This window comes from Ambystoma mexicanum, chromosome 12 (assembly GCF_040938575.1).
Source record: "Ambystoma mexicanum isolate Mex_15411 chromosome 12, UKY_AmexF1_1, whole genome shotgun sequence".
Classification (NCBI taxonomy): domain Eukaryota; kingdom Metazoa; phylum Chordata; class Amphibia; order Caudata; family Ambystomatidae; genus Ambystoma; species Ambystoma mexicanum.
In genome coordinates this window covers 1246148811-1246164140 of record NC_090936.1, presented here as the reverse complement: position 1 = coordinate 1246164140, position 15330 = coordinate 1246148811, and the positions used below count along the sequence as shown (strand labels likewise).

General features: G+C 48.7%; 1 protein-coding gene across 2 annotated transcripts in view; it reads right to left on the bottom strand.

Moving 5' to 3' along the window:
• The window catches only part of IGF1 (insulin like growth factor 1), a 385102-nt gene that overhangs the window by 314721 nt on the left and 55051 nt on the right, over positions 1 to 15330 (bottom strand). For both annotated transcript variants that reach the window (XM_069629927.1, XM_069629928.1), the window contains exon 2: positions 4820 to 4967. In XM_069629927.1, the coding sequence (XP_069486028.1) occupies positions 4820 to 4967 (148 nt within the window). The remainder of the gene's footprint in view (positions 1 to 4819; positions 4968 to 15330) is intronic.

Below are 15330 nucleotides of genomic sequence, written 5' to 3'. Positions count from 1 at the left end.
GGCCACACCCACTGCAACGTTATGCAGGCATGCATGTGAATATGTGGCCAGTTACCAGAACCCACAAACGTAATACAGCCACCAGCACTCCTACGGCTTACTGTCTTTGGCCATGCACTCAAGTGCCTAGGCTTTGGCCAAACCCATGAAAACGTTATGCAGCCATGCACGTGAACATGTGGCCAGGTACCAGAACCCACAAACGTGATACAACCACCAGCACTCCTACCCAACCCCCACACCATAATACAGCCATGCATGCAAACATGTAGGTACTGTGGCAGAATCCACAAACATCACATAGCCTCCGGCACTTCTACCCACTTCCACTCACATAGTATTTTATCTACTGCCAACCAAACCACAAAATCTGCACAACATTGCCCCTCCTCCCAGCAGTCTATTAAGTACACCGACCCAATACATCATAGTACAGTGCAGTACTCTGTATTCTGCGCAATGGCCACAACCCAACCACATAAAACATCAACTGGAACCCTATGCACTTCTATACACTCAGAATTCCAGCACATCACCAAGTGAACACACTGCCGGACTGTTGACTCCATCATGTCCAGCCATGGACCCAAAACTGTAGGATAGAACAACAATCACCACACCCATTCAACCAACAATATGTACAATGCTGATACACCACACACACAAGTCAACAATGTGAAACCTACTTGCAACCAGTGGACAAGGCAGTTGTACGTAACTGGTGTACTTTGTATCAGAAATGCACAAGGACATGTCTAGCCATACATCGAACATGCTAGTGGCTTGCCACTCACAATCCTAGTGCACCATATGTGAAAATGCTCATGTCATGTGCAGTCCACTCCCTATCTGCAATTGAGCCTGTCAGCACTCACCACAAAAACAGGTTGCCTCAGGACGCATCGTGCCGTAGCGAAGGCTGCCTGCAGTCACCATACAAGCTAGTTGCCTGAGGAGGTACCCACAAATTGGCGCAGTATGCACGGATACACTCCCCCACCCTTTCCATCCCCTCTTCCCACCACCATACGCCGGAATACATGTTTTCCAGCCCCTTATGGCGCCGCACTATCCTCGGATACAGCATGGCGGCGTTACCCAAACATATGACGCTCATCATGTGTCCCTCCAGCCAACCACCGGGTGCATCCAATGTCCACCGACATCACGCCACACTCCAGCCCAATCAGACTTTTGACCGCAGAGAGAACAGGGAAATGGGACCGCAGAGCAGAGCCAGATGTCACACATTTTTTGAGACGTATATTTTACCTGATTTTTAAAAAAGTACAGGACTGATTATCACAAAATTTACAAAAGCACACTTTCAGGACCAAGCCGTTGCTCCTGCCGCAAATGTCATAAAAATCAGTCCAACAGTTTGGCCTGTACGTGTGCGCACATTTTTTGTCCATTCATTTTATGGAGACTTTTTTTTTTGGACCCCCCCTATAAATTTGCCCACCCCTGGATGGATGAAACTTCATCAAACTTCCCAGACAAATTCAGAGTGGCCCATATACTTTTTCTGCAAAGTTTGGTGAGGATTCGTCCAGGGGGAGCAAAGTTATAGGCCACCCAAAAAGCCCTCTTCCTATGAGCTGAGCAACTTAACCATAACTACACGCCCGCTACCGTGGGCCGTGTAATATATATTATATATATATATATATATATATATATATATATATATATATATATATATATATATATATATATATATATATATATTTATTAGTGTTTTGCAATTCATTAAAGCTTTGAACACTATACACTTTAAATTAAATTCATTCCAAAACATACAACACATCATTACAATTATCTCAAAATGCATTTTGTAGCCATAAAGCTCCCTCTCGATACCACACATGCTCACAGTAAAATAGAATCATAATAAAAATCTAATAATGTGTTTATTTTCTCACTCTTCCTGCAAATTTGTTATAAATGTTTAATCAAAGCGATAATTACTGTGGCTCATTCCCCTTCCATTAACTTCACCCAAAATATATCACTACATAAACAAATGGGATTATTTGTGTGAATTTATCAAAAGCGATGCGTCGCAAAGTCAGAGTGCCAGTGCAGAATATAAACCAATGCTTCAGAGTACCAGCACAGGATGTAAACAATACTTCAGAGTGCCATGGCAGGATGTAAACAATACTTTAGAGTACCATCACAGGATGTAAACAATACTTCAGAGTACCAGTGTGGGGTGTAAACAATACTTCAGAGTACCAGCGCAGGATGTAAACCAATGCTTCACAGTACCAGTGTGAGATGTAAACCAAGGCTTCAGAGTGCCAGCACAAAATATAAAATAATCCTTGAGAGTACCAGGGTAGAGTGTAAACCAATGCTTCAGAGAACCAGTGTGGAATGTAAACCAATGCTTCAAAGTGCCAGTGCAAAATGTAAACTAATCCTTGAGAGTACCAGCACAGATGTAAACCAATGCTTCAGAGTACCAGTGAATGATGTAAACCAATGCTTCAGAGTACTAGCACAGGATGTAAACCAGTGCTTTAGAGTTCCAGTGTAGGATGTAAACCAATGCTTCATAGTACCAGTGCAGGATGTAAACCAATGCTTCAGAGTACCAGCACGGGATGTAAACCAGTGCTTCAGAGTACCAGTGCAGGATGCAAACCAATTCTTCAGAGTACCTGGGCAAGGTGTAAACGATTGCTTCAGAGTACCAGCATAGGATGTAAACCAATGCTTCAGAATGCCAGAGCGGAATGTAAACCATTGCTTCAGAGTACCAGCACAGGATGTAAACCAATGCTTCAGAGTACCAGTGCAGCATGTAAACCAATGCTTCAGAGTACCAGCATGCGATGTAAACCAATGCTTCAGAGTACAAGTGCAGGATGTAAACCAGTGCTTCAGAGTACCAGAGCAGGGTGTAAACCAATGCTTCAGAATCCCAGTTTGGAATGTAAACCAATGCTTCAGAGTACGAGCACAAGATGTAAACCAATGCTACAGAGTACCAGGGCAGGATGTAAAACAATGCTTCAGAGTGCCAGGGCAGGGTGTAAACAATGCTTCAGAGTACCAGCACAAGTTGTAAACCAATGCTTCAGAGTACCATTGCAGGATGTAAACCAATGCTTCAGAGTGCCAGTGCGGAATGTAAAACAATGCTTCTGAGTACCAGAGCAGGATGTAAACTAATGCTTCAGAGTACTAGGGCAGGGTGTAAACCAATGCTTCAGAGTACCAGGGCAGGATGTAAAACAATGCTTCAGAGTACCAGGACAGGGTGTCAACTAATTCTTCAGAGTACTAGGGCAGGATGTAAACTAATGCTTCAGAGTACTAGGGCAGGGTGTAAAGCCATGCTTTAGAGTACCAGGACAGGGTGTAAAGCCATGCTTCAGAGTACCAGCACTGGATGATTCTGCATGTTAGCACGTGGTCCCGCATGTTTGGATGTGATCCTGCATGTTTGCCTGCAATCCTGCACTTTAGCATGCCATCCTGCACATTAGCAGGCAATCCCACACCTGTGCATGCAATTCCACACCTGTGCATGCAATCCCACACCTGTGCATGCCATCTAGGACACCACTATTTCCATGTGATGTGGTGATCATTTGTTACCAGTCTGACTGATCGAAGGAACCTTTTGGGATGTTGCGTCGCCGGGGAATCGCGTGCCCTGGTTTTTTGCACGTCTCATTACGGTGCATGCAGTGTTTAGAATTACAATGCACATGTTCTGTGCACAACAGTGCAAAGGATGCCAATATTTGATACATTTTTCACACAAAAGGCGGCTCTGAGGTTGTCATGAATTGAATGAATCACAGAAGTCATTATAAACAGAAACATGTTCATGTTATCAAAAGGCCACGTGGAATTCGGCCCATCCCCCACAACACACGTGCATACATGTGATTCAGATACATGCAGCCAGTCGTGGCGCAATCAGAGGACAGTTAATCCATAGCACGTGCTTCACCTGGTGTGCTGAGGGGAACAGTTTGAATTCATTTTCGCATCGAGCTCCACTATTCAGGGGATACGCACACATGTGGCTGTTCCAGACAAACCCTGCCTTATTGCTGAAGCGGTGCACAATCGCACATGCATGGTGCACAGGGCCTCGCGCGGAAGAGTGCACAGCACACCTCCACCGACACCAAGTGGAATCGCTCTGCTTACTTTGGTTGAAATGAAAAATCTTGAATTCCAAAATCATTTTCAAAACAATGTGTAAAACACTTAATTATTGCCTTTGCAAAGTAGCCAACCTAGAATACGCACTTCACTGATCAACCAATCACAATGCTTGGAATGAGGGCTTTATCGAAGAATAAAGGTCCACTCTCTATAACTCAGAATGGTGACGTGGTCCTTCTTTGCCAGTTAATCTGAACCCACATTATCTGGTGTTGCCAGGAGAGGCTCACCAATAATCTAACTGTGCCCAGACAGCGCATTTGGCACAAACAGACTGTTTACTTAGAAATGAACAGAACATTTGGACTTTGCTGCCCCCATGAGCATGTCATAATACCATACTAAGCAATCTGCAGGGCACTATCACGGGATAATTGAACGGTGACGTTGGCTTGCCCCAGAGCAATGTTCACTAACACCTTCCTTGAATCCACACAGTTGTGCAGAAACATTGCCATGGTCCCATCAGGAAACACATTCTCACTTCACACATGGTTATTTTGCAAATCAGTGCGTGCCTTTCACCTCTGATGTGAAGGTGACGGGCCAATGATCAAGAGTGCATGCGAGCACTCCTGCCAGCTGGAGTAAAAGGTAGGAAGGGGTGGCACCCCGAGTGACTTACTGAAGTAGAAGCCTCGTTCCTGACACACGAACTGCAGCGTGTCCACCAGCTCCGCGCCGCAAAGCGTTTCCGAGGCTATCGGCGCGGAATGGGTTAACGTGAGCAGACAGATGGCCAGGTAGAGGAGGCGGGCGCTGTGCATCTTCACCTGGGGACGGAAGTAGAAGCAGAGGGTCAGTCCAGAGGCCCACGTCCTCCTAATATGTGTGACAGTTCGAGGCCCCCCGCCCCACTGGCATGTCTGTCATTACATTTCAAATTCATTTAATGAGGCAAACTCAACACGTATTCAAACAAACAGGAATTTGCCTCACACACATTCTCAAGTGGGTTTCACTTTTATTACTTATTTATTTATTTATTTCTTGTAACCTGCGTCCCGCCTCGCGGCCTCGGCGCGCAGCGTGGATTGTTTTGGCAATTCTTGGCTCATTCGTGTCTAAATACAGGAGATGCCAGACGAGGGTAGCCACACAAAGGATATCATGCCTCTATAACATACAGCGAGGTAGGGCAGTAAGTATGACACATGTATGAACCATGCAACCGAACCGCCCATCTCCGTACATATGCTGTGCCTTTTGCAGTTCATTGAATTCCCGATTTACTGTGGACCTCCGCGAGGCACAGCGCCCAGAGGCAGGGCCTGCAGGCCGAAGGAGCAGTCCTTCTGCCGCTTCCTGCCACGGGCACCCATCCGATCTGCGCCACCTGGCAGGGCATTCTCAAGGAGGACACAGCAGCCTTCAAGCCAGAATGACCCAGAACTTTCTCATAACTCTTCACCTGTGAAGCGCGGAGAATGATGATTTTTCATTTTAAAAATTGATCTCTTCCATTTAGACGTAAAACAACTATTTATATTTTTCATGAGATGAGAAGTTGTAATATTAATATTATGTTTTTTAAAACTTTTGTTAGGAAGTGATTTTTGTATAATTGTTTATTGTCGATGGCGAAAGGTTTACTACTCAAGCCAAGTGCTAATTAAACATATGAACTCATACATGATCTCTGGTTGAGATCCCAGGGCTTGGGGTGGGGAGGCGAGGGGGAGTGGGCACGCGTCGTGCGGACCTTCCATGATGGAATCCAGGTGCAGCCTCATTCGCTGTTTGTGAAGTGAAAGCTCCTGACCCATCGTCTGGAGTATTGGGTCACCTCGGGCCCTCCGGGGCACTGGACACTTGTGACGTCGTCTTCGATGCCCTGGTAACCTGAGCAGTGCATGGCAGGCACCCACTCATGCTTACACAATGTACCATGACACGCACACCGCAGCCATGACGTCCCTTTAACGACCTGCAGGAACCGATGGCCCGAGCTGCCAGGCCTCTCCCCACTATGTATGAATGACCCCATGGATGAATGGATGAATGACTTTCACCTCTGGAGTCCAAACATTGTCATCCCTTGAGCGCTTTGGTCTTTGTGTTATGTCACTGTGTGAGGAGGGGGGTGCCCCCGCCACACCCCTGTTCTACTGTCCCAGGGCAGACCATTGACAACAGTGTTGGGGTTCAACATAAACAATAATTGGTTCTTCTCAGTCTGAAAATGTGGAGGACACCCTGTCCCAAGGTACGCAAAGCACCCTCTCCATGAGCCCTGTGCAATGCATGGAAATCATTGTGTTGGGTCCCAACACTCAGAGGCACACTGGGTCATTGGCCACTATGGATGACACTGCTTGCTGTGGTACTTGCTCTGGTGCTTGCTCTGGTACTTTCTCTGGCACTTGCTCTGGCGCTTGCTCTGGCGCTTGCTCTGGCGCTTGCTCTGGTGCTTGCTCTGACTCTTGCTCTGGTGCTTGCACTTGCACTTGCTCTGGCACTTTCTCTGGTGCTTGCTCTGGTGCTTGCTCTGGTGCTTGATCTGGCACTTTCTCTGGTGCTTGCACTTGCACTTGCTCTGGCACTTGTTCTGGTGCTTGCTCTGGCGCTTGTTCTGGCGCTTGCTCTGGTGCTTGCTCTGGCACTTTCTCTGGTGCTTGCTCTGGCGCTTGCTCTGGTACTTTCTCTGGTACTTGCACTGGCACTTGCTCTGGCACTTTCTCTGGTGCTTGAACTTGCACTTGCTCTGCTGCTTGCTCTGGTGCTTGCTCTGGTGCTTGCTCTGGTGCTTGTGCTGGCACTTGCTCTGGTGCTTTCTCTGGTGCTTGAACTTGCACTTGCTCTGGTGCTTGCTCTGGTACTTGCACTGGTGCTTGCTCTGGTACTTGCTCTGGCACTTGCTCTGGTGCTTGCTCTGGCACTTGCTCTGACGCTTGCTCTGGTGCTTGCTCTGACGCTTACTCTGGTGCTTGCACTTGCACTTGCTCTGGCACTTTCTCTGGTGCTTGCTCTGGCGCTTGCTCTGGCGCTTGCTCTGTTGCTTGCTCTGGTGCTTGCTCTGGCACTTTCTCTGGTGCTTGCTCTGGTGCTTGCACTTGCACTTGCTCTGGCACTTGTTCTGGTGCTTGCTCTGGTGCTTGTTCTGGCGCTTGCTCTGGTGCTTGCTCTGTTACTTTCTCTGGTGCTTGCTCTGGTGCTTGCACTTGCTCTGACACTTTCTCTGCTGCTTGCTCTGGTGCTTGCTCTGCTACTTGCGCTGGCACTTACTCTGGCACTTTCTCTGGTGTTTGAACTTGCACTTGCTCTGCTGCTTGCTCTGGTGCTTGCTCTGGTGCTTGCTCTGGCGCTTGCTCTGCTGCTTGCTCTGGCGCTTGCTCTGGTGCTTGCGCTGGCACTTGCTCTGGCACTTTCTCTGGTGCTTGAACTTGCACTTGCTCTGGTGCTTGCTCTGGTACTTGCACTGGTGCTTGCTCTGGTACTTGCACTGGTGCTTGCTCAAGTGCTTGCTGTGGTACATGCTCTAGTGCTTTATCTGGCATTTGCTCTGGCACTTGTTCTGGTACTTGCTCTGGCACTTGCTCTGGTACTTGCTCTGGTACTTGCACTGGTGCTTGCTCTGGTACTTGCACTGGTACTTGCTCTGGTGCTTGCTGTGGAACTTGCTCTGGTGCTTTCCCTGGCGCTTGCTCTGACGCTTGCTCTGGTGCTTGCTGTAGTAGCTTGCACAATGTTTCTATTCTGCGGCAAGTAGTAGAATTCTACTTCGAATCTATGCCATAATGTTATGTTAATGTTAATGTTAAAGGATATTTATACCACGCACCATCACCACCGGAGTGGTCCCCTGGGGCACTGGTGGATCTGAAAATAAAGGGTTGGTTGGGATACGTTGGTGGGACAAAGTATGGAGTAAGAGCAAGGGAGCAGTGATTTGCTGTTGGCAGTTTCAGTTCAGTTACGACCGTTCGCTGAGCTACTTGGTGTGGTATCCGGGCGGTGTCCATCACATGCTGTTGTGTAGGGCTATGTGTGGTTTGTTTGTTGTTGCAGTGTAGTGAAGTGCAGGTTGCTGTGGTTTTAGCTGTATGGTTGTGTTTGGTTGGCGTCTGAGAGGTGTATGCAGAGGGGTGAGGTCTTAGTAGGGTTGGTTATAAGCATTGTTGTCTGAAGAGACGCACTTATTTTGTGTCTCTTTCAAGGTTTAGATGAATTTCTTCCTTACAGTGATCGTGTTTCAGCACGAAGCACGGCTGTCCATATGTCACGCTACTCAGTCTCTACAATGCTATCTTTGTTGTTACACAGGCCAGCCCTTCCGTCCTAGTCTGCGTTTGATGCAAGCTGGTCCCCATGGCTCAATCTAGTTGTGACCCGTGCCCATACCCATATCTCTCTCTGTGTGCGACAGTTCAGTACGGTCATTACCACACGTCCAGATTGACGTAAGGGAATCACCATACTTGTGTCTCAGTTGATTGTGTTGTGTGTGTCTGGTTAGTCGTTTCGGATGTAATTCCATCTCCAGAGATTCTGCTCGGGTTTCGTGTGTGTCAGTCTAGTGGAGTCCATCTTTTACTTACTAGATTGGGGGCGGGTTTCTAAGTGTAGCACCAGTGGTCTCGTTTTGGCTAGCGGATTTGCTTATATAGCGGGGTTGGTTTGAAGATGGCTATCTTGTAAGGGTGGGGTAATTGTTGAATAGTGTTGTTGCAAAGTTGCCTTATATTAATTGATGCATGCATGCTCCTATTAAATGCCCCCAGTATGTGTATACTGCCTGTTCCTTGTAAGAAGTTAAGAGATTGGTTTGTGTAAAGCCTTCCATGGTGCAGGGAGTGCATGGACACTGTCTGCGCCTAGGCTCCACAGCAGAATCCATAGCGCTGTATAGCGCTGTATAGCGCTGCATAGCGCTCTGCTGCTACTCAGCTGTGCTTGCGCTATAGAAAATCCACTGTATACAGAGACTACTTCAAGAAAGCAGCTGGAGGCCAATAGAAGCAGGTGGGAAAACAATGGTGTGCCACGAGGGTGGTACTGTTCATGTGTGACACTTTGTCTGGCCCAGATCCTCTGGCAAAATGGCGAGGGGTGCAGAGTTACATGCTCAATGTTACCGTCTGGCATGAGGGCTGCGTGTGCTTCTCAAGTGCGACTCCAGCAGCAGGGATGACAAGTCAAGCGCCAATAAGAATGGGGAAGTAATAACACCTGGTATTACTGAGCGACGAAGCGCTATATAAGAGTACAGTGTGCCTCAACACACTGATTTACCACCAAGCTCATTTACCATTCCCGCCACTCCGTCCCATGAGATCACGAGTGGTAGTTCCTGCCACTCTGTCCCATGAGATCACGAGTGGTAGTTCCCGCCAATCCATCCCATGAGACCACGAGTGGTAGTTCCCGCCACTCCGTCCTATCAGATCACGAGTGGTAATGCCCACCACTCCGTCCCATGAGATCACGAGTGGTAGTTCCCGCCACTCGGTCCCATGAGATCACGAGTGGTAATGCCCGCCACTCCGTCCCATGAGATCACGAGTGGTAGTTCCCGCCACTCCGTCCTATCAGATCATGAGTGGTAATGCCCGGCACTCCGTCCCATGAGATCACGAGTGGTAGTTCCAGCCACTCGTTCCCATCAGATCACGAGTGGTAATGCCCGCCACTCCGTCCCATGAGATCACGAGTGGTAGTTCCCCCCACTCCGTCCTATCAGATCACGAGTGGTAATTTGCCACTCCGTCCCATGAGATCACGAGTGGTAGTTCCCGCCACTCTGTCCCATGAGATCAAGAGTGGTAGTTCCTGCCACTCCGTCCCATGAGATCACGAGTGGTAGTTCCTGCCACTCCGTCCCATGAGATCAAGAGTGGTAGTTCCCGCCACTCCGTCCTATCAGATCACGAGTGGTAATTTGCCACTCCGTCCCATGAGATCATGAGTGGTAGTTCCCGCCACTCGGTCCCATCAGATCACAAGTGGTAATTTGCCACTCTGTCTCATGAGGTCATGAGTGGTAGTTCCCGCCACTCGGTCCCATCAGATCACGAGTGGTAATGTCCGCCACTCCGTCCCATGAGATCACGAGTGGTAGTTCCCGCCACTCCGTGCCATGAGATCAAGAGTGGTAGTTCCTGCCACTCAATCCCATCATATCACGAGTGGTAATGCCCGCCACTCCGTCCCATGAGATCACGAGTGGGAGTTCCCGCCACTCGGTCCCATCAGATCACGAGTGGTAATGCCCGCCACTCCGTCCCATGAGATCACGAGTGGTAGGTCCCGCCACTCCGTCCCATGAGATCACGAGTGGTAGTTCCCGCCACTCCGTCCTATCAGATCACAAGTGGTAATTTGCCACTCTGTCCCATGAGATCATGAGTGGTAGTTCCCGCCACTCGGTCCCATCAGATCACGAGTGGTAGTGCCGCCACTCCGTCCCATGAGATCACGAGTGGTAGTTCCCGCCACTCCGTCCCATGAGATAGAGAGTGGTAGTTCCTGCCACTCAATCCCATCAGATCACGAGTGGTAATGCCCGCCACTCCGTCCCATGAGATCACGAGTGGTAGTTCCCGCCACTCGGTCCTATCAGATCACGAGTGGTAATTTGCCACTCTGTCTCATGAGATCACGAGTGGTAGTTCCCGCCACTCCGTCCCATGAGATCACGAGTGGTAGTTTGCCAGTGTAAATCCCCATTTTTGGAGTCCATCGGACTCTGTGGTGATTTTTAGCGGAAGCAGTAATACCGTGCCGTAAATCCACCAATTATTGGAGGTGAAGTAGAGGGTTTATCCTCCATCTGGAGGTGAATCCTCCATGTTACCACCAAAAATGTAATTCAGCAAAACAAAGTGGAGATAATGGAATTGTTGGCACTTTTTTACCACACTGCCCAACTCGTAATGACACCCAATAGTATTATGGAGCCCTTTTGGAAACACTTGCAAATATGTAAGTCTTATAGATTTCGGATAAGCATGAATGTGTGTGTAGGTAAATGGAAGCAGGCAGAACTTAAAGTAAGAGTGGAAAGGTGGACCAGCCTTCACTATCCCCAGGATTTAAAGTCTGAGTGGAAAGGTGGACCGGCCTTCACTATCCCCAGGATTTAAAGTAAGAGTGGAAAGGTGGACCGGCCTTCACTATCCCCAGGATTTAAAGTAAGAGTAGGAAGGTGGACCGGCCTTCACTATCCCCAGGATTTAAAGTAAGAGTGGGAAGGTGGACCGGCCTTCACTATCCCCAGGATTTAAAGTCTGAGTGGAAAGGTGGACCGGCCTTCACTATCCCCAGGATTTAAAGTAAGAGTGGGAAGGTGGACCGGCCTTCACTATCCCCAGGATTTAAAGTCTGAGTGGAAAGGTGGACTGGCCTTCACTATCCCCAGGATTTAAAGTAAGAGTGGGAAGGTGGACCGGTCTTCACTATCCCCAGGATTTAAAGTCTGAGTGGAAAGGTGGACCGGCCTTCACTATCCCCTGGATTTAAAGTAAGAGTGGGAAGGTGGACCGGCCTTCACTATCCCCAGGATTTAAAGTCTGAGTGGAAAGGTGGACCGGCGTTCACTATCCCCAGGATTTAAAGTAAGAGTGGGAAGGTGGACCGGCCTTCACTATCCCCAGGATTTAAAGTAAGAGTGGGAAGGTGGACCGGCCTTCACTATCCCCAGGATTTAAAGTCTGAGTGGAAAGGTGGACCGGCCTACACTATCCCCAGGATTTAAAGTAAGAGTGGGAAGGTGGACCGGCCTTCACTATCCCCAGGATTTAAAGTAAGAGTGGGAAGGTGGACCGGCCTTCACTATCCCCAGGATTTAAAGTAAGAGTGGGAAGGTGGTCCGGCCTTCACTATCCCCAGGATTTAAAGTCTGAGTGGAAAGGTGGACCGGCCTACACTATCCCCAGGATTTAAAGTAAGAGTGGGAAGGTGGACCGGCCTTCACTATCCCCAGGATTTAAATTAAGAGTGGAAAGGTGGACCGGCCTTCACTATCCCCAGGATTTAAAGTAAGAGTGGGAAGGTGGACCGGCCTTCACTATCCCCAGGATTTAAAGTAAGAGTGGGAAGGTGGACCGGCCTTCACTATCACCAGGATTTAAAGTCTGAGTGGAAAGGTGGACTGGCCTACACTATCCCCAGGATTTAAAGTAAGAGTGGGAAGGTGGACCGGCCTTCACTATCCCCAGGATTTAAAGTCTGAGTGGAAAGGTGGACTGGCCTACACTATCCCCAGGATTTAAAGTAAGAGTGGGAAGGTGGACCGGCCTTCACTATCCCCAGGATTTAAAGTAAGAGTGGGAAGGTTGACCGGCCTTCACTATCCCCAGGATTTAAAGTAAGAGTGGGAAGGTGGACCAGCCTTCACTATCCCCAGGATTTAAAGTAAGAGTGGGAAGGTGGACCGGCCTTCACTAGCCCCAGGATTTAAAGTCTGAGTGGAAAGGTGGACTGGCCTACACTATCCCCAGGATTTAAAGTAAGAGTGGGAAGGTGGACCGGCCTTCACTATCCCCAGGATTTAAAGTAAGAGTGGGAAGGTGGACCGGCCTTCACTATCCCCAGGATTTAAAGTAAGAGTGGGAAGGTTGACTGGCCTACACTATCCCCAGGATTTAAAGTCTGAGTGGAAAGGTGGACCGGCCTTCACTATCCCCAGGATTTAAAGTAAGAGTGGAAAGGTGGACCGGCCTTCACTATCCCCAGGATTTAAAGTAAGAGTGGGAAGGTGGGTTGGCCTTCACTATCCCCAGGATTTAAAGTCTGAGTGGAAAGGTGGACCGGCCTTCACTATCCCCAGGATTTAAAGTAAGATTGGGAAGGTGGACCAGCCTTCACTATCCCCAGGATTTAAAGTAAGAGTGGGAAGGTGGACCGGCCTTCACTATCCCCAGGATTTAAAGTCTGAGTGGAAAGGTGGACCAGCCTTCCTATCCCCAGGATTTAAAGAAAGAGTGGAAAGGTGGACCGGCCTTCACTATCCCCAGGATTTAAAGTCTGAGTGGAAAGGTGGACCAGCCTTCCTATCCCCAGGATTTAAAGTCTGAGTGGAAAGGTGGACTGGCCTACACTATCCCCAGGATTTAATGTCTGAGTGGAAAGGTGGACCGGCCTTCACTATCCCCAGGATTTAAAGTCTGAGTGGAAAGGTGGACCGGCCTTCACTATCCCCAGGATTTAAAGTAAGAGTGGGAAGGTGGGTTGGCCTTCACTATCCCCAGGATTTAAAGTCTGAGTGGAAAGGTGGACCGGCCTTCACTATCCCCAGGATTTAAAGTAAGATTGGGAAGGTGGACCAGCCTTCACTATCCCCAGGATTTAAAGTAAGAGTGGGAAGGTGGACCGGCCTTCACTATCCCCAGGATTTAAAGTCTGAGTGGAAAGGTGGACCGGCTTACACTATCCCCAGGATTTAAAGTAAGAGTGGGAAGGTGGACCGGCCTTCACTATCCCCAGGATTTAAAGTCTGAGTGGAAAGGTGGACTGGCCTACACTATCCCCAGGATTTAAAGTAAGAGTGGGAAGGTGGACCGGCCTTCACTATCCCCAGGATTTAAAGTCTGAGTGGAAAGGTGGACCGGCCTTCACTATCCCCAGGATTTAAAGTAAGAGTGGGAAGGTGGACCGGCCTTCACTATCCCCAGGATTTAAAGTCTGAGTGGAAAGGTGGACCGGCCTTCACTATCCCCAGGATTTAAAGTAAGAGTGGGAAGGTGGACCAGCCTTCACTATCCCCAGGATTTAAAGAGTGGGAAGGTGGACCGGCCTTCACTATCCCCAGGATTTAAAGTCTGAGTGGAAAGGTGGACTGGCCTACACTATCCCCAGGATTTAAAGTAAGAGTGGGAAGGTGGACCTGCCTTCACTATCCCCAGGATTTAAAGTCTGAGTGGAAAGGTGGACTGGCCTACACTATCCCCAGGATTTAAAGTAAGAGTGGGAAGGTGGACCGGCCTTCACTATCCCCAGGATTTAAAGTAAGAGTGGGAAGGTGGACCGGCCTTCACTATCCCCAGGATTTAAACTAAGAGTGGGAAGGTGGGCCAGCCTTCACTATCCCCAGGATTTAAAGTAAGAGTGGGAAGGTGGACCGGCCTTCACTATCCCCAGGATTTAAAGTCTGGGTGGCAATGTGGACCGGCCTTCACTATCCCCAGGATTTAAAGTAAGAGTGGGAAGGTGGACCGGCCTTCACTATCCCCAGGATTTAAAGTCTGAGTGGAAAGGTGGACCGGCCTTCACTATCCCCATGATTTAAAGTAAGAGTGGGAAGGTGGACCGGCATTCACTATCCCCAGGATTTAAAGTAAGAGTGGGAAGGTGGACCGGCCTTCACTATCCCCAGAATTTAAAGTCTGAGTGGAAAGGTGGACCGGCCTTCACTATCCCCAGGATTTAAAGTAAGAGTGGGAAGGTGGTCCGGCCTTCACTATCCCCAGGATTTAAAGTCTGAGTGGAAAGGTGGACCGGCCTTCACTATCCGCAGGATTTAAAGTAAGAGTGGAAAGGTGGACTGGCCTACACTATCCCCAGGATTTAAAGTAAGAGTGGGAAGGTGGACCGGCCTTCACTATCCCCAGGATTTAATGTCTGATTGGAAAGATGGACTGGCCTTCACTATATCCAGGACTCAAATTCTGAGTGGAAAGGTGGACTGGCCTTCACTATCTCCAGGACTTAAAGTATGAGTGGAAAGGTGGACTGGCCTTCACTATATCCAGGATTTAAAGTCTGAGTGGAAAGATGGACTGCCCTTCACTATCCTCAGGATTAAAAGTATGAGTGGAAAGGCAAACCGGCCTTCACTATCCCCTGGATTTAAACTCTCAGTGGAAAGATGGACTGGCCTTCACTATATCCAGGATTGAAAGTCTGAGTGGAAAGGTGGACTGGTCTTCACTATTTCCAGGATTTAAAGTAAGAGTGGAAAGGTGGACTGGCCTTCACTATCCCCAAGATTTAAAGTGTGAGTAGAAAGGTGGACCGGCCTTCACTATCCACAGGATTTAAAGTAAGAGTGGAAAGGTGGACTGGCCTTCACTATCCCCAAGATTTAAAGTGTGGGTGGAAAGGTGGATCGGCCTTCCCTATCCCCAGAATTTAAAGTCTGAGTGGAAAGGTGGACTGGCCTTCACTATCCCCAGGATTAAAAGTATGAGTGGAAAGGCA